This window comes from Garra rufa, chromosome 3 (assembly GCF_049309525.1).
Source record: "Garra rufa chromosome 3, GarRuf1.0, whole genome shotgun sequence".
In the NCBI taxonomy this organism is placed as follows: Eukaryota; Metazoa; Chordata; class Actinopteri; order Cypriniformes; family Cyprinidae; genus Garra; species Garra rufa.
Genome location: NC_133363.1, coordinates 65,559,057 through 65,579,174, shown reverse-complemented (window position 1 = coordinate 65,579,174; position 20,118 = coordinate 65,559,057). Strand labels below are relative to the sequence as shown.

General features: G+C 35.2%; 1 protein-coding gene and 1 non-coding gene across 2 annotated transcripts; one reads left to right on the top strand and one right to left on the bottom strand.

The window, feature by feature from the left end:
- Nucleotides 1-4,287: 4,287 nt before the first annotated feature.
- alpk1 (alpha-kinase 1) lies at nucleotides 4,288-18,720 on the bottom strand. The gene is made up of 13 exons (XM_073836534.1): nucleotides 18,630-18,720; nucleotides 16,477-16,631; nucleotides 16,206-16,404; nucleotides 16,064-16,123; nucleotides 15,887-15,973; nucleotides 13,412-13,488; nucleotides 13,217-13,312; nucleotides 13,034-13,138; nucleotides 9,515-10,994; nucleotides 9,284-9,431; nucleotides 7,292-7,454; nucleotides 7,014-7,200; nucleotides 4,288-4,540 (listed from the first exon to the last, which is right to left on the bottom strand). Exons 1-13 carry the CDS (start codon nucleotides 18,718-18,720, stop codon nucleotides 4,362-4,364), a joined length of 3,027 nt encoding a protein of 1,008 aa, XP_073692635.1. The 3' UTR covers nucleotides 4,288-4,361.
- Nucleotides 18,721-19,404: 684 nt separating this feature from the next.
- On the top strand, nucleotides 19,405-19,495 carry trnar-ucu (transfer RNA arginine (anticodon UCU)). The gene is given in 2 exon segments: nucleotides 19,405-19,441; nucleotides 19,460-19,495. It is a non-coding gene; the product is annotated as a tRNA-Arg (tRNA).
- Nucleotides 19,496-20,118: the final 623 nt, after the last annotated feature.

Genomic DNA, 20,118 nt, shown 5'->3' with positions numbered 1-20,118 from the left:
TTCGTGTAGAGCCAGTCTCCTCCTGTGTTCTCACCTCAAACGGGTAGAAGCACTGAGAGGCACTGGCTCAGGTCGGCTTGCTATCTTCTCCAGAGTGTCCATGAAGACCCTGTCGAGTCCTCCTTCCTCGGCTCCAGACGTAGCGGAGCGTCTAGGCGCCAGGCCTCTCTCGATGAATCTTTAGAACCGATAGAAGGCTTAGGATACATGAGAGACTTAAGTGAATCCCATATGTCTTCCACGGTACCCACAGAGGCCGTGTTTCCCCGGTAACCTTCTACCATCTTCACGAGGGTTCAATCACCTCCATTCTTCCATATGTCCTAATTGAGCCATATGCGTATTGCTCCGAACCTCCTCCGGGATGGGTGGGAGCTCCGCACGTTCCCAGTGCTCCAGCTTCACTAAGTAGGTAGTGCTATGTTATACAGTGACTGGTCTTTTCTGATCCGCCCTTGGCCTTAGCAAAAATTGGAGGCCAGGTGGCTTGCTCAGGACACTGGAGGGGGGCAGCAGCTGCGGCGCTTTGCTAGGGATCCCAATTCGTCGGTCTCCGACGTGACGTCGTAGAGACCGACTGAGAGGGAACGTCTTGGTTACGTATGTAACCCTCGTTCCCTGAAGGAGGGAACGGAGACGTCACGTCCCGTCGCCTCAGCTGCTGTACCACCGCTGTGCGGCCGGACCCAAGCTCGGCTCCTCAGCGAAATCCTGTCTATGCATTGCACCTGCTGTGTATTTATGCTCACGCTGTGATCAGCGACAGCTGGATGCAATCATGCATGCCAATGTGCATTGGCTCGTTTAGTTTACACACGAAGAGGATTGGTATCTCTAAAGCGATATCCCAATTCGTCGGTCTCCGACGTGACGTCTCCGTTCCCTCCTTCAGGGAACGAGGGTTACATACGTAACCAAGACGTTCTTAACACTGTGTGGTTACCTCGATGATCTATGTTTTTATGTTTTTGTGATGGTTGTCCATGAGTCCCTTATTTGTTCTGAACACTGTTGAGCGCTGTTCTTCAGAAAAGTCGTCCAGGCCCTGCAGATTCTTCAGTTTTCCAGCATCTTTTGCACTCAAGAGGGACTCAAACACAACTATTAAAAAAAGGTTCAAACATTTATTGATGCTCCAGAAGGAAACACAATGAATTAAGAGCCGGGGGGTGAAAACTTTTGAACAGGATAAAGATGTCCAATTTTTTCCCCCTATTTAGTACTGCCCTTCAGAGGCAACAGAAGATATTGCATGTTTCCCAGAAGACAAATTAAGGACAATTTACCTTGATCTTCAAATTCATGCTCCCAGTGCATTGTGTTTGAACCCTCTGTAATAGTCGTGTTTGAGCTCCTCAGTTATCCTCAATGTGAAAAGATGGATCTCGAAATCATACAGTCACTGCTGGAACAATCACAAAACAACAACAGCAACAGCAAAACAGTCATAGATCATTTGAGCAACAACATACATACAGTATTATGAATCAACAGTTCCCAAACTTTTGAAGGAGGTTATTTGATTAATTTCAGCTATTGTTTTTAGTCGTGTGGACTATATGTGACCCTGGAGCACAAAACCAGTCTTAAGTCGCTGGGGTATATTTGTAGCAATAGCCAAAAATACATTGTATGGGTCAAAATTATTGATTTTTCTTTTATGCCAAAAATCATTAGGAAATTAAGTGAAGATCATGTTCCATGAAGATTTTTTGCAAAATTCCTACTATAAATATATCAAAATGTAATTTTTGATTAGTAAAATGCATTGTTAAGAACTTAATTTGGACAACTTTAAAGGTGATTTTCTCAGTATTTTGATTTTATTTTGCACCCTCAGATTCCAGATCTTTAAAAGATGTATCTCAGCCAAATATTGTCCTATCCCAACAAACCATACATCAATAGAAAGCTTATTTATTGAGCTTTCATAACCTTTCATAACCTTTATGACTGGTTTTGTGGTCCAGGGTCACATTTAGGCATTTAGCAGACGCTTTTATCCAAAGCGACTTACAAAAAAGGACATTGGAAGCAGTCAAAAACAACAAAAGAGCAATAACATGCAAGTGCTATGACAAGCCTCATTTAGTCTAATGTAGCACACATATCAAGGTTTGTTTAAATTATATAATAAATACAGAGGTGTAAAGAGTACCCGAAAACCATACTTGAGTAAAAGTACAGATACCTTACTGTAAAAATTACTCCGTTACAAGTTATAAGTCACCAATTCCAATAAGACTTGAGTAAAAGTCTTAAAAGTATCCGATTTTAAAAGAACTTAAGTATTTTACTCGTACTGAATGTAGGCTCAAAGAACACAAAGAAATGTGTATAACAAGAAACCGTTTATTTGTGAGAATTTATTTATATCCTAATATAGAAATGAAATTGAACACCTTAATGTTTCAAAATGGCAGAACAAGTCAGTCTCAGTCAAACTCAAATGTTCAAAAAAGGCACAAGTAAACAAATGTTCTTCAAGAAGGTATTTTCAGTCAACAATGGACAAAAAAAAAAGTAAAATCCATTATTTCATCTGACAATTCACGATGCCTTGATGGCATACAAATATTCACTTTTGCTGATGGAAAAGGGCATAAAGTCTCTGAAAGAAACTTTAAAAGAAAACGCATAGCATCATTACTGTACATTATACATTACTCACATGGGGATTTTTAATTCTGCACAAAGATTCCGTTCACGTTCATGTGGAGTAGTCTCATTTAGCACATAGGTAAATACATCCAGTACCTTCAGCACCCTGCAGATGGCCATATCGCCTCTTCCGCTTAAGAAATTACCCATAGCAGAAAAAGATGCCGACTTGTCGCGCACAATCACAATGTAATGAGTAACGGTAAGTGTACGTTCAAATGTAGTGGAGTAAAGAGTACATATATTACATTAAAAATGTAGTCGAGTAGAGAGTAAAAGTTGCTTATATTTTTGATACTCAGTACAAGTAAAAAGTAGCCAAAAAAATACTTAAGTACAGTAACGAAGTCCATTTACTCAAATACTTTACACCACTGAATAAATAAAAAGAAAATAGATAGAATAAAAAAAAGAAAAAACGAGATAGTGTTAGAGGGCTAAAAATAGATATGAAAATAGTTTTTTTTTAAGAATATAATTAGAATAGAGGGTGCTAGAGTTGGGACCCCAACTGTCCCCCAACGGGACAGTACTACAAAATAACATGCATTTTGTACGATCTCTTTTATTTTGTTAAAATTATTCACATTTTCACAGATTCTGCGAGATATGGCACATATACTGCATACACTGGTTTGCAGATAAGACAAGTACGCAGTGAACGTGTGTGTGGAGGAGTGCTTGTTTTGAAACTCTGGAACGGAGTTGATCTGGTTTCAGTCACATGACGATTAATGATGACAATGTCATATGACTCCGCTTGAATGTGACCCAGATATTTCACAATGTGACACTGCATTTATTGCATCCAAAGGTTAATGTGGTTAGATAATCCGTGACTGATAACAGCCAGTTCCTCATGTCTCATATGAACAGTGTTTTTATAGCCTATAAATAAACTGTTTAATATTTTATAGCAACACATTTCATATTAGGGTGAATTTAGGTGAACTAGGCCACTCTTTGACATTGACATGACTATGAAAACTTAAATGTCATATTATCTATCTCCAGTGTTGGGGAAAGTTACTTTTAAAAGTAATGCGTTACAATATTGAGCTACTCCCTAAAAAAGTAACTAATTCTGTTACTTAGTTACTTTTTGCGTTACGCTACTTTTGCGTTACTTTTTAAATCTGGGCATGGGTTTGATTGTTTGTTTTTAATATAAAAAGTTGTATTTTTGTCAAATGTAAAAGCCTTTTCACAGCAAAAGCCTCAGACTTAGAAAAAAGTAAATTCAGCTCTGTAGAAGAACAAATGTCAACTCTTCAGCAATAATAAAAAAAAGGAAAACAAATGTTTTTGTGTTTATTAGTATGGATGAATTGGATCATCGAAGGTCGGCAGCAAAGACATCGGTTAATAAAATGGTATTAAATACATAAAGGATATTTGTATTATTGAACATATTTACATATTTATTGCAGGTTTGTGTTGAGTTTCAGTGTTTTTATTCATTTTGAAGAACACTGTATCTGTTTTTTTAGTGAGTGAGATGAATTAATGCATGTTCACATTTATTCTAGAACTAAAGTAACATCTTACTCACAGTTTCTCTCAACATGGAGACAGGAGAGCTTTTAATCAATAAATGGGGGAAAGTAACTGGCGTTTTTTTTTTTTTCTTGTCATTGAAAAGTAATGCATTACTTTACTAGTTACTGAGAAAAAGTAATATTATTAACACTGTTTATCTATTATCTGATTAGTTTGAGTCCAGCAGCTCGACAGATCTCGTTACACTCGTCTCCATGCTGATGTTTGATGAAGCTGTTGATTCCAGTTTGCTGGATGTTAATGGATCTCGTCTTCAAGAGCGAGTGAATCTGAGGGTCGGTCAAATAGGTCAAGCCCTTCCCGTTGGCCGTTATCCATCCTGAGGAGAAAACCGGATTGGGAACAAAAATTAAAATGGGAAATTTGGCTTTTCATAAAGTTTTTTTTTTTTTCAGATTAGTGGATAGAAAACACACAAAGTTCATTTTAAGTGCTTATTTTATTATGCTGAATCTATTTGTGTCAGATTTCAACTATAATATCTTGTATCAAGGCGGTTTTCTCAAAATAATGTTGTTTCTCCCACTTCAGCAGCACTTACAGACACCAACCCAAGCAGTGTTACTCTTCTCTATGTTCTGGAGGTTTTTACTGAAGGGGTTGTTTATATATCATTCACACACTGCAAAACTTTTCTGAAATGCTGTTTAAATATGCAGGGATTATCTAATTAAATATGCACAAGTTTACATTCATTTCCAGAACATTAATTCGAAGGCTGACTAAAGTCAGGTTCGTAATTTCTTTCAGTTTGCTGAGGTAGTAAATGTTTTTCATGGTTTTGGATTCCTCTTTCAAAAATAAGAAAATACTGTCAACAGATGTTTTCACTATGTATCTAGAAATTAAAATTTGTTTCCAGTCAAATATCTAAATCATTCTTAAATCAAGGAGGACTGCCAATGGGGTAAACAAAAAATAAAAAATAAAAAATTATTTCAAACAGAAAACAAGATTTTTTTCTTACCCTATTGGCAGATTATTTTGCTTGTTCTAAGCAAAAACTCTTTTTTCTGAAAACAAGACAATAATTTTTAGTCTAGAAAATCCATCTTGATTTAAGAATTTTTAGATATTTTGGCGGGAAACAAGACTAATCTAAGTGAGATGAGCATTCTTTTGCAGTGCGTGTGTTTTTATAGTATTTTAATTTGTAGAAACATTGTGAAAACATGTTTTTTTTTTCTGTCAGCTGTCAGCATTTTCGTATTTATGAAAGAGTAATCCAAAACCGCCTCTGTAAAAAACATTTAACATCTCAGGCAACTGAAAGAAATTATGAACTTGACTATAGCCAGTCTTCAAATGAATGTTCTGGAAATGTATGTAAACTAGTGCATATTTAATTAGATCATTCCTGCATATTCAAACAGCATTTCAGCAAAGTTTGCACACTCTAAAGGCAAGAGACACTGCAGAGGAATAGGGTAAAAAAACAACTAATAGCTATCACCGTACTTACCCAGTTGATTGATTACATTGATAATTTAAAACATTTTTTCTAAAATGTTAGGTTCAGACATGCAAACAAGGCATTATTAAATAAAATATGCGCTAATTTGCATACACTTCTAGTACAAAAATGTAAACACTGGATGAATCAGTTTCAAAATTTTTGGAGTCAAATGTTTTTAGAGAGGAGATTTTGGGTATCTCATTTTGTCACTCCATAGTTCAGAAAATACTTAGAAAACAATATGTTTTTTACAGTTTTTGGGGGGAATTAAATGTTGTATAAAATCAGGTAAATTATATCTGAACAAATCCCTCTAAAAACCTTCAGAATATAGACAGGAATACAAATGTAAAGTGTGGTGTGTGTAAGAGCTACTGAAGAAGAGATTTATGGCTCAGTGTAGGATAAAAAAAACTCTTGGCCTTAAAATATGGATCGTTTTCTTTCCACTAGTCTGAAAAAACACTTTATGAAAAACCAAAAAGCCCAAAATCTCAAACTTGACCGGTGAAAAACTATGTTTTTGCCTGCAGTGTCTGCCCTTAAAAACAAAAGCTCCAAAGGGGTGTTTTTGCAGAGATGCCATAGAAAAACCATTTTTGCCTCCACAAAGAACCTTTCAGTGAACAGTTCTTAAAAGAACCAACTATTATTATTATTAATAGTGATATTACTGTTGCCGTCATTACAAAATATCATCACAAAATATTACAGTTTCATCACAGTCTCTATTATTGTTATTATTATTATTATTATTATTACTGTTAATATTATTGATATCACTGTTACCATCATCACAACATATTATTGTCATCATCATCTTTAGTATTATTGTTGTTGTTATTATCATTATTATTATTATTACTGTTATTATTGATATTACTGTTACTGTCATCACAAAATATCATCGTTATCATCATCGACTATTTCAAATTATGGTTATGTCTATTGTTTCTAAAAATGCTAATTAACATTACTATTATTCAGATTGTCATTTTTGCTCATTTTCATTTATTATCATTGCTGTTTTTGTTGTTGGTATTGTTTTTTTGTTGTTTGTTGTATGTTTTTGCAGTCCAAAAAAAAAAAAAAAAAAAAAAAAAGAACCAACTTGAAGAGCATTTTTAAAATTCTAAAGAACCATTTGTGACTATAAAGAACCTTTTCTGCATTTGGATGTTCAAGGCTCTTCATGGAACCATCGATGCTCATAAAGAACCTTTATTTTTAGAGTGTATCTGTTCATTGTCCCTCAGCTCTCAGCAGTTAAGGACTGTCTTTGAAAATGATCTTTAACTGTTTTTATGAACACATCTTAAGATCTCAGATCGCTCACCTTGCAGATCCACCACGACTTCCTGATGACTGGAGAACTCGTAGGTGAAATGACCAAAGGCGATGCCATATTTAGTCGCATCGTGTTCCGTATTAGTACCTTTTGCGTTGTTTGTAAGCTTTACAAACGTCCCAGACATGTACGGCTCTGCAGACAAACATGTTACGATACGATCCTTCTCCAGAACCTGAAAGAGACGCGTGAATACTCCTGCATTAAAAACATACAAGATTCTGATTTTGACCAGTTTGATGAAGCCAATAAGCAGCAGATCTCACCAGCAGCACTTCAGACGGGATGAAGAAGATCTGGGTTGTGACGTTATTATCATACAGGCGTTTATTAAACTCTGTAACGTAGTACTGTGCGGTCATCTGTCTCTCCACATCATCAAGGTGTGCATGAAGCCCTTTGGCTTTCAGGTATTCCTTTCCTACATAGCTGGAGATTGAACATAGAATAACATTTCAGTCTACGATAATGCAATCACATGATCATCTAAGAGAGAGAAAGAAGGAAAACCTGTGTTTTATTCTCTTGTTCACTGACTATAAAATAACAATATTCTAAACAATATTTTTATTTTGTTTAAATAATAATACAAATGTAACAAAAATAAAGAGTTAATAATTATTATAATAATAATTTATTGTTGTTCTATAATTAAAAAAAAAAAGACACAGAAAAAGACAGTAATATTGCAAAATGTTATTACAATGTAAAATAATGTTCTTTTATTTTAATACATTTTAAAAAATAATATATTTCTGTGATGCAAAGCTGAATTTTCATCCAGTCTTCAGTGTCACATGATCCTTCAGAAATCATTCTAATAAGCTGATTATTTATTAGAATTACAATTATTATTATTAGCTGCCAAATTATTTGGAACCTTTGATGAATAACAAGTTAAAAAAGAACAGCATTTATTAAAAATGTTAATCTTTTCTAACAATGTAAATTTATGCTACGTCTTTATATTAATTTAACAAGTCCTTGGTAAATAAAAGTATTAATTTCTTTCTTAAATGTTTCTTTTGAACAGTTGTGTATAATGTTAGAAAATCCTTCTATTTTAAATAAATACTGTTCTTTTGAACCTTTTACTCATCAAAGAATCCTGAAAAAGTATCCCAGGTTCCAAAAAATATTAAGCAGCACAACTGTTTTGAACATTGATAATAAATCAGTATATTACAATGATTTCTGAAGGATCATGTGACACTGAAGACTGGAGTAATGATGCTGAAAATTCAGCTGCGCATCACAGGAATAAATTATATCTTAAAATATATTCACATGGAAAACAGTTATTTTCACAATATTATTTTTTTCTGTATTTTTGATCGAATAAATGCCTTGATGAGCATAAGAAACGTCTTTAAAAACCATTAAAAATTATACCAGTGTTGGGGAAAGTTACTTTCAAAAGTAATGCGTTACAATATTGAGTTACTCCCTAAGAAGGTAACTAATTACGTTACTTAGTTACTTTTTATGGACAGTAAAGCGTTACGTTACTTTTGCGTTACTTTTTAAATCTGGGCAGGGCTTGCTTGTTTGTTTTCAATATAAAAAGTTGTATTTTTGTCAAATGTAAAAGCCTTTTCACACCAAAAGCCTCAGGTTTAGAGAAAAGTAAACTGACGTCTGTACAGTAGACCGCAGAAGAACAAATGTCAACTCTTCAGCGATAAAACAAATGTTAGATTATCTTGAGTCATTTCTGTTTATTAGTATGGATGAATCGGATCATCGAAGGTCGGCAGCAAAGACATCGGTTAATAAAATGGGATTAAATACATAAAGGATATTTGTATTATTGAACATATTTAATTGTTGCAGGTTTGCGTTGAATTTCAGTGTTTTTATTCATTTTGAAGAACACTGGATCTGTTTTTTAGTGAGTGAGATGAATTAATGCATGTTCACATTTATTCTAGAACTAAAGGAACATCTTACTCACAATTTCTCTCAACATGGAGACAGGAGAGCTTTTAATCAATAAATGGGGGAAAAGTAACTCAGATATTTTCTTGTCAATTAAAAAGTAATGCGTTACTTTAATAGTTACTTGGAAAAAGTAATATTACGTAACTTGTAATGCGTTACCCCCCAACGCTGAATCTTACTGATCCCAATCTTTTGAGTAGCAGTGTACACCTAGGAGGCCTGGAGGGTGAGTAATGGGCTAATTTTCATTTTTGGATGAACTAACACTTTAATCCTTGTTTCATGATGGTTAATTGATTAAACTAAATGCGCTTTACCTGCTGAGCAGTTGTTCCTGGTGAAGGTACTGGACCTTAATGGCTTGTCTCTGTTGGCCCTGGACCTTCATCGTTTCCCCAATGTAAATGCTGGTTTCAGAGCCTACCCATACATCAGAGGCCTTCGAGTACTTCAGGACAATGGCATCTGCCAATTTAGATGAGGATGTGAGCTTCTGTCACAACCGTTCACCTCAGTTTGCAGAAGAAACATCATGAGACATCACTTACCGTAGGCCTTCTTCAGTTGTCTGGCTTCGAGTGGCTCCAGCGGTTTGTTTGGAAGTCTCTCAACAAGACAACGTTGACAAACTCCAGCCAAGAGAGATCTGTAATCACACTCAGTCAGGACATCACTTCCAATAATGCAGTTCTTGAAGCAGTCCTTGCATGTTGGCACATTGTCTTCCTTGAAGGGACTCTGCGAGGGTTGGTGGTTGTCCGGTGTTGAAAGATCCTCAAACCCAAGTTCCTCAAACGGGTCACTCTCGGTGGACGGCAGAGTCGTTCCTTGGCATTCTTGAGTCTTGTTTGGGACCAGAAGATGCTGATCTGTTCTTTCGTTCTTGTGTGTTAAATCAAGTTGTTCTACATTGGCAACAGGGCTTATAGAGAGTTTCTGCCAGGATGAATGTGACGCAGAGCTATCGCAGAGGGAAAACGAAGAAGTGCTTCCACCTTTGGTGCAGTCGCCCTTCGCGCCGTTGCCATCGTGAGAGGGATCCTCAACGTCCTCCTGGGTTTCTATGCCGCTCTGAGTCCGTCCTGATAGACGTTCCCATGAGGAACCACTGCTGAAGGAGCTCGAAGACGTTCTTGCCTCCAGGTTGTTTTGATTGTCTCGCCATTGGGTGCCTGATATTTCCAACGAGTTGAACTCAGGATCTTCAGTTGTAGTGAGCTGTTGATTCAGCTGGGATTGACTTTGGTTGTCTTTGTTGTTTCCAAAGATGTTGGGAATGGATGGACTAGCACTACTATGACTGACCACCTCATAAGATCCAAGGCTGCTTTGTTGGTCAACAGTAGGACAACTTTGATCAACCAGAATTGAAGACGATTTGCTGCTAGACGGATTCTGCTTGGAGGAAATCTGACTTATACGCTCGACTCCATGATCGGCTTTCTGCACCGTCGCGAGCACTTTCGTATCCGTCTGGAAGGCCGTTATACACTGCGAGTGACTCGAGCATGAATCTCGAACGCCGTTCTCAAATGCCTCACAAACAGACTTGTGGTGCTTTCCGAAAACATCCAATACCTTTGTAAAATCACAGAGTGTGAACAAAACAGGCCCGAAGTCCATCGAACGGTAGCTGTCTGGAATAAAAGAGCGTGGATCAGAATTACAAAACGTTTCCACCTTCAACAGCGTCTTAATCTGCTGTATCTTCGCCATGATCTCGCTACACAAAGTAGAGTCGGCTCTATCGCAGTAGTCGACGAATAAAGTCATGGCTTCACGACAGACGCTCATGGCTGTGTTGATCGTCTCGGATGGTCCGGTCATCCATCTGTGAGTCGTGGCTAAGCAGTAAGCGGCTTTGAGGAACGTGTGCAACTCCAGTTTGCTGGTGACGACGTCTCTTGTCGTCTTTGTTAACAAGCCGATCTCAAAGGCCTCCTGAGCCACAGCGAGGAACGTCTGCTGATCGTCCAAAGGACATTTTTTTGAGAAGCCATAGGACAGTAAACAAATGCCCTGGGCGACCTGCAAAAGAGCATCAGAAGGGGGAAATAAAATGATAAACACATCTAGTGCTAATATAGTATAATCGGGTTGGTCAGTCTGATGAACGATCCTTATTGCTTAATGAATAAATGCCCATTTCTGCCACATGATAAATAAAATGCTTTGGTATAGGGCTGTGCAATTAATCGAAATTCGGTTTCGATTTCGATTTCTGCTTCAAACGATCATGAAAATGCAGTAATCGAGATGAAACGATTATTGCGGCCCATTCCGCCTCCTTTCCAGTGGTGCGCTTTCGCTCCTCCATAAAAGCCCAATAAAAATCGAGAATCGACTTTGGTACATGATACATGAAAAGTCAAAATAAAAACATATTAAAGTCAAAATGATTAATTATAAAGTCACAATTATGAGATTAAAACTCATAAATTGTGATCCTCAACCACAAAACCAGTCTTAAGTAGCACAGATATATTTGTAGCAATAGCCAACAATACATTGTATGGGTCAAAATCATACATTTTTCTTTTATACCAAAAATCATTAGGATATTAAGTACAGATCATGATCCATGGCAATATTTTGTAAATTTCTTACCGTAAATATCTCCAAACTTAATTTTTGATTAGTAATATGCATTACTAAAATCTTGCAATTTTCTCAATATTTCGATTTTTTGTACCCTCAGAAATAGTTGTATCTCAGCCACATATTGTCATTTCCATATATCAATGGAAAGCTTATTTATTCAGCGTTCAGATGATGCAAAAATCTCAAGTTGACTATTATGACTGGTTTTGTGGTCCAGGGTCTTAATGTAACAACTATTTATCTCATTTCAATTTTTAACCTTATAATTATGACTGTATGAGTATTGTATTTCAAAATTTAAACATATAACATAATTTTTTAACTTTTTGTCAATTTTGGTATATCTAATAAATATGAGATTTATTACAAGTTATGTATTAATATTACGTTTTCCAAGTAACTATTAAAGTAACGCATTACTTTTTAATTGACAAGAAAATATCTGAGTTACTTTTCCCCCATTTATTGATCAAAAGCTCTCCTGTCTCCATGTTGAGAGAAATTGTGAGTAAGATGCTACTTTAGTTCTAGAATAAATGTGAACATGCATTAATTCATCTCACTCACTAACAAACAGATACAGTGTTCTTCAAAATGAATAAAAACACTGAAATGCAACACAAACCTGCAATAATTAAATATGTTCAATAACACAAATATCCTTTATGTATTTAATCCCATTTTATTAACCTTCGATGATCCAGTTCATCCATACTAATAAACACAAATGACTCAAGATAATCTAACATTTGTTTTATTGCTGAAGAGTTGACATTTGTTCTTCTGCGGTCTACTGTACAGACGTCAATTTACTTTTCTCTAAGCCTGAGGCTTTTGGTGTGAAAAGGCTTTTACATTTGACAAAAATACAACTTTTTGTTAAAAACAAACAAGCAAGCCCTGCCCAGATTTAAAAAGTAACGCAAAAGTAACGTAACGCTTTACTTTCTATAAAAAGTAACATAGTTAGTTACTTTTTAGGGAGTAACTCAATATTGTAACGCATTACTTTTAAAAGTAACTTTCCCCAGCACTCATTATGACTTTGGATGTTTATCTCATCATTTTGGCTTTCGTCAATTTTTACCTATTGCATAATTTGGACTTTTTATTTCATCTCTAAGTTTTGTAAAAAAAAAAAAAAAAAAAAAAAAACATGTGAATTTAATTATTTTAAAATGTGTATTAGCATAAACATTAAAAAGAAATTGAGTGTTTCTTCATTAGCCAAACAATATATTATATACGCAGTTATATTATGTAACATTTTGTGCATTTAATTAGTTTTGCACTTTTGCAAAACTGTTACCAAATATGGGAATTTTATGGCCACATGATTGCTGTCACTACAGAAAAAAGACTGCCTGTAAATGCTTAAAAAAACAAGTCACAGGACACCAAATTTGAGAAGTATTTGTGAAATGAACTAAAAGGGAATATGATTCTGTTTACTCTCAAAAACTCACCACATTGGTCAGAACATACAGAGATCCATATTGACTAAACACAACCGCCATTTTGGCCGCTCGCGCCGCAGACAGCAGACGATGACCACTCTCTCCTAGAAAACTCTGAATGATAGAAAAAAGTGTGTGATAACAGCTCAACATGGGCAAACAACTGATTTAGGATATTTCCGACTGCATTACCAAGTCAATATGAGGCTTCTTCTGAAGCGCAGCGAAGTCTCTGTCATTCATGGAGGTCAGTATGTTTGCCAGGAGGCCGAGAGACGTCCCAATTCCCTGAAATCAACAACTGATTTGATTTCTGACCGACTGACACACTTCTGGGCAAAAGGAGTGACGGACTGTACCAGTGTATAGTGTATAACGAGTCCAGACCTTTTTATCAGGTTGTGGAAGAGCGTAAAAGCCGATCAGAGATGCCCATATGAGTTCAGCAGCCTCAAGCCACAGACCTAATAAACACAAACACGCCACAATATATATTTACAATAACAGACACACAGATATAAGTTTGTATACGTGTTTTTGCTGAATATCATATCTCCATAAGGCTTGTGTGGCTCATATAGTCTGATATAGTGAGAAAATGGAGGTCAAAACTGCTCAATTTTATTCAGAGACTCCAACTAAGCAAAGATACTGATATTTCTGTGATGAAATTCTTCTGCTTGCAATGTAAATTAATGAGATCTTTTTAACAGTACAACAGATACTGACATAAAATGATGTAAATATCAGTGGTCACTCTGTATCTGCAATAAAATGTCTTAGTAAGACGAAACTGAAATTATCCAATCATATAATGCAATCCAATGATACCACTGAATTAAAAAAAAATTAAATTAAATTTAAAAAGTTTATTGCGACTTGTTATCCTCACAATTCTGACTTTTTTTTTCAGGATTGTGAGATATAAACTCACAAATCTGAAAAATAAAGTCAGAATTGCAAGATATCATCACAATTATGAGAAATAAAGTCAGAATTGCATTATATAAACTTGCAATTTTGAAAAAAAAAAAAAATCTGAATTGCCTGACATAAAATCACAATTCTGAAAAACAAAGTCAGAATTGCGAGATATAAACTTGCAATTTTGAGAAATAAAGTCGCAATTCTGTGATATAAACTCACAATTATGAGAAACAGTCAAATTTGCCTGACATAAAATCACAATTATTAAAAAATATAGTCAGAATTCTGTGATATAAACTTGCAATTTTGAAAAAAAAAAAAAAAAACTGAATTGCCTGACATAAAATCACAATTCTGGTAAAAAAAATTCAGAATTGCGAGATATAAACTTGCAATTTTGAGAAATAGTCAAAATTGCCTGACATAAAATCACAATTCTGAGAAATAAAGTCAGAATTGCATTATATAAACTTGCAATTCTTAAAAAATATAGTCAGAATTGTGTGATATAAATGCACAATTTTGAAAAAAAAAAAATCACAATAGCCTGACATAATCACAATTCTAAAAAAAAAAGTCAGAATTGCGAGATATAGATTTGCAATTTTGAGAAATAAAGTCGCAATCCTGTGATGTAAACTTGCAATTTTGAGAAATAGTCAAATTTGCCTGACATAAAATCACAATTCTGAAAAAAAAGTCAGAATTGCGAGATATAGATTTGCAATTCTGAGAAATAATGTCAATTGTGTGATATAAACTTGCAATTTTAAGAAATAAAGTCAGAATTGCAAGATATCATCAGAATTCTGAGAAGTAAAGTCGCAATTGTGTGATATAAACTTGCAATTTTGAGACAAAAAAACATCACAAATTGTGTGATATACACTCGCAATTCTGAAAAATAACGTCAGAAATGCATGACATAAACTTGCAAATCTGAAAAATTTGCAAGATATCATCAGAATTCTGAGAAGTAAAGTCACAAATGTGTGATATAAACTAGCAATTCTGAAAAAAAAAGTAAAAATTGCGAGATATCATTAATTCTGAAAAATAAAATCACATGTGTGACATAAACTTGCAATTCTGAAAAATAAAGTCACAACTGTGGACTAAAAACTCGCAATTGTGAGTTATAAAGTCAGAATCGCGTAATATAAACTTGCAATTTTGAGAAATAGTCTGTGAAGTTATCAGTCTTTTTACTCCTCAGAACTGGACTTTATGGACCGGTTTCACAGACAGGGCTTAGACTAAGCCAGGATTAGGCCATAGTTCAATTAGGACATTTAAGTCATTTTTATAAACACGCTAAGAAAAAAACATTACTGGGGTGCATCTTGAGACAAAACAAAGGCACTGATCTATTTTAAGATCAATCAGTGTAATTTTATTTCAGTTGAAACAGCTCAGACTTACATTTTAGTCTAGGACTAGGCTTAAGCCTTGTCTGTGAAACCGGGGGTGTAACTTGCAAATGTGAGTTTATATCTCACAATTTTGAGAAAAAAGTCAGAATTGCAAGTTTATATCTCACTATTCTGACTTTATAACTTGCAATTGTGCATTTATATCTCACAGTTCTGAGTAAAAACAAAAGTCAAAATTGCGAGATATCATCACAATTCTGAGAAGTGAAGTCACAAATGTTTGATATAAAATCACAATTCTGAAAAATAAAGTCAGAATTTCGAGATATAGACTTGCAATTTTGAGAAATAAAGTCAGAAATGCATGATATAAACTTGCAATTGCGAGTTATAAAGTCTCCTAAGTTTTTTTTTCTCCTCATAACTAGACTTTATAGCTTGTAATTGTGAGTTTATATCTCACTATTTAAAAAAAAAGTCAATACTGCAAGATGTAAACTCTTTAAATGCCTTAGAAATGTATTTAAAATTCTGTAAATGGACACATGAGTCTGAATCTCACCCAGCGTCTGCAGCACTTGTCCGCGCACCTGAAGATTGACGGCTTGCACTAGCGTCTGATCACTGGCCTTCTGATACGTCCATGAGCCTGAATCACAATTCAACCAGAAACAACATGATGTATTTTCACAGCAAAGATGGAGAAATGAGCTGAAATATGAATGAAAGTGAACAGTACCTGTTTTAGCATTATTACTGATCAGGCTGCTGAGAATGAACTCAGCTTTCTGCAGTTTACCTGCGTCACAGAAAAACCAAAAAGTCACATTATGCATCAGTTTAAAGCTGAAACACACACACACACAGAGTAAAAAGCTCACCAGTGTTCAGATAGACACGAGCCTGTCTGATGATGACCTGAGGGGCGATGGGAACGTCCGGATAACGTTTGTGCAACGTTTTAGCAATCTTCAACAGCACATGAGAGCCGTCCATCCAGTACAGAAGACGGTCCACCAGGAAAACCACTGCGACCGCCCACTTGGGCTCATCGGCTGCGATGCTGTCTCTGAGAAACACCTGAAATCACAGCAGCTTTCAGATCATTATTTCAGCGCCGTTAATTGTCGTAAGCAACAGTCTGATCATTACCAGTAACTGCGGCAGATGTTCTCTGATGAGATCCGAAGAGTTAATTTTGTCCTCAGATGTCACGGATTGTTTGTACTGCCATTTCTCCTCAACGAACGGCCACTTTCTGTCTGCGGCCTCCTGCAGGAGCAAGTTCAGCTCATCCGGAAATGACCCTGAGAGACAGATGCCTTTATTAGGAATAGCAGACATTGCATGCCATTCTCGGCTTATACAATGAAAGTCAATGGGGTCCAATGTTGTTTGAAAACATTATTGCTGAATGAAAATGTTACAGCACTGCAAAACACGCTTTTCTTAGATTTTTTGTCTTGTTTCCAGTCAAAAGATCTAAAAATTCATAAACCAAGAAGGATTTTCTAGACAAGGGAAACTTTTTAGAAAAAGTTTTGCATAAGACAAGCAAACTAATTTGCCAATGGGGTAAGAAAAATAGTATTATTTACAGCAGAAAACTGGATTATTTTGCTTGTTTCAAGGACTACTCACTTAACTTTTTTTTTTTTTTTTCTGAAAACAAGACAATAATTTTTCCTTGTCTAGAAATTCTAAGAAAGAAAAACATTTTTTTGCCGAGAGTAACAGTGTTGGGGAAAGTTACTTTCAAAAGTAATGCGTTACAATATTGAGTTACTCCCTAAAAAAGTATCTAATTATGTTACTTAGTTACTTTTTATGGCAAGTAATGCGTTACGTTACTTTTGCGTTACTTTTTAAATCTGGGCAGGGCTTGCTTGTTTGTTATTAATATAAAAAGTTGTATTTTTGTCAAATGTAAAAGCCTTTTCACACCAAAAGCCTCAGACTTAGAGAAAAGTAAACTGACGTGTGTACAGTAGACCGCAGAAGAACAAATGTCAACTCTTCAGCGATAAAACAAATGTTAGATTATCTTGAGTAATTTCTGCTTATTAGTACGGATGAATTGGATCATCGAAGGTCGGCAGCAAAGACATCGGTTAATAAAATGGGATTAAATACATAAAGGATATTTGTATTATTGAACATATTTAATTATTGCAGGTTTGTGTTGAATTTCAGTGTTTTTATTCATTTTGAAGAACACTGTATGTGTTTTTTAGTGAGTGAGATGAATGTTCACATTTATTCTAGAACTAAAGGAACATCTTACTCACAATTTCTCTCAACATGGAGACAGGAGAGCTTTTAATCAATAAATGGGGGAAAAGTAACTCAGATATTTTCTTGTCAATTAAAAAGTAATGCGTTACTTTATTAGTTACTTGGAAAAAGTCATATTATTATGTAACTTGCGTTACCCAACACTAGAGAGGAATGTTCAGTTGTAACATTTTGCAAACGTTATGCTAACGCCACTTTTGAATGGTCTTTAATCCATCTGTAACAAAAAGTAACCAGAAAAAGTTTTGACCAGTTTCAACTTAAAAACTTAAGTTTAGCAGCTGCCTTAAAATGTTAAGTTAAACCAACTTAAGTCATTTAAACTCACCAGTTAAATCAACTCATTTTGATTGTAATAAGTTCAAATGACTTAGTTTTAAGCTGATTTAACATAAAAAATAAGGCAGCTGCTGAACTTAAGTTAAGTTGACATGTTGACAACTGACATGTTCGAACGATGTATAAATAATGTTTTTATGCAAATGTTTTGATAACATTATGTAACTTTGAACAAACATTCAATTAACATTACTAGCAGAACTGGTTGTTTGCATACAGAAAGTATACCATTGTTATCACACTAAATTGTGTATTCGAATAGCACTTGCATTTTATTATCTAATTGTAACAGTACTTTTTAAGTGGAAAAAGAGTGTGAATATTTGTTTGGCTGCAGTATATATTAATTTTGCTACATTTTTGCAGACTTCTGATTATAGGTAAATAAAAGAAGTGCAGTAAACGCTAAAACTATATGCATTACACACCAGTGTGTTTATGACTATGATAATAAATATAACTAATATGATAAGAAACATCAGTTTGCAAAATCAAGCAGCATAACAGACTGTTTGTGTGCAGTTAAAATAACTGGGAGTGAATGACACCGGAAGTCTCGCACATTTAAGTTACAAACAGCCGTGTGGACATTAAAAATAAGGTGGAAAATGTAAACCCGTCCAAAATAATCAGCTTGATAGCGCCCTCTGCAGCGCTATGTGCGTCATTACCGCGACAAAGCGTCTGCGTGTCTCCCTGCGGTCCGCTGACTGCCTTCCTCAGACACTCCTGCAGCAACAGCGACACCTCCTGAGCGCTCATGCTTTTACATGCAGAAATCAGAGAATGTGTTGAATCATTCCCAACTATCACAATACCAATGTTTACAATAAAAAATAAAATAAAAATAAAAAATCAGATACAGCCTAAATGCATGAAACATCTTTTCAACATTTAAACATTACATTACAAATAACGTAAAAAAAAAATATTTTTTAACAAAAAACAGCTAAAAAGAACAGATAATAAACGATATTAATCAAAATAAAAGTTCAAATGTTTACCTCTGAGGTTCTCAAAGTAGACTAAAACGTCTGACAACAACACGGGATTTTCCAGAAACCCGTCCTCATGCATAACTTCCCCGCTGTTGAAGTCGGACGATCGTTTAGATATATTTACCTTGTGTACGCTTACCACTTACTAAACTTTCGTTGTAACTTTGTTTATGTGAAATAGTTTCAGTAACACTGACTCGTTTCATGTTGCGTTCGCTTCCGTGTCACGTGTTCCCCCCTCACAGCCAATCAAAGTGTCGCATGAGTGAAACGACACAAGGCTGAACACAAACAACGCGGATCTAAAATAACAAGCTAAAGATTAATACTTACAATGTAACAGTTTAATAAACGTTTTAAATTACAAACAGTTAGAAAACACACATCAAGAGGTTTACAGAGTGAATGAGTCAAATAATAGGGGTAATATTCGGCATGATCAACAGGTGGCTCCGTGGCGCAATGGATAGCGCATTGGACTTCTAGGCAAATCTAGCGATGTGATTCAAAGGTTGTGGGTTCGAGTCCCACCGGAGTCGCGTTTTTACTTCATCACATTTAATCGAAACTTTGATGTTTTGTTTCTGTTAATAGTTTTCAAATTGCTTTGGGCAGAAATCAATTTTATTTGTGTATACAAAATGTTAAATTAAAGATATTAATAAACTACGCTATTGTACTGTATTGTAGGAGTGCATCAGTTGACCAAAGACTAAACATTGGGATTTAAAAGGAAATACTGCACTCTTTAAAAAAGTGTTTCGAAAGGTTCTACTATGGGTTCTACACAGCGATGCCAGAGAAGAACTGTTTTTTTGGTTCCACAAAGAAGCTTTCAGTCAAAGGTTCTTTAAAGAACCATCTCTTTCTCACCTTTTTATAATCTGAAGAACCTTCTTTCGCCACAAAGAACCTTTTGTGAAACAGAAAGGTTCTTCAGATGTTAAACGTTTTTTATGGAACCATTTAGACAAAAAAAGTTATTCTATGGCATCGTGAAGCACCTTTATTTTCAAGAGAGTAGCTTTCCTTTGAATTATGTTTTATTTTTATGAAAATTTATTAATTTTGCCTTGTTTTAAGCAACCAAAACTAAAATAAACTCTTAATTTTGGTGTATTTGCTACTCATCTTGTTTAATTTAAATATATGTTGATCTCAG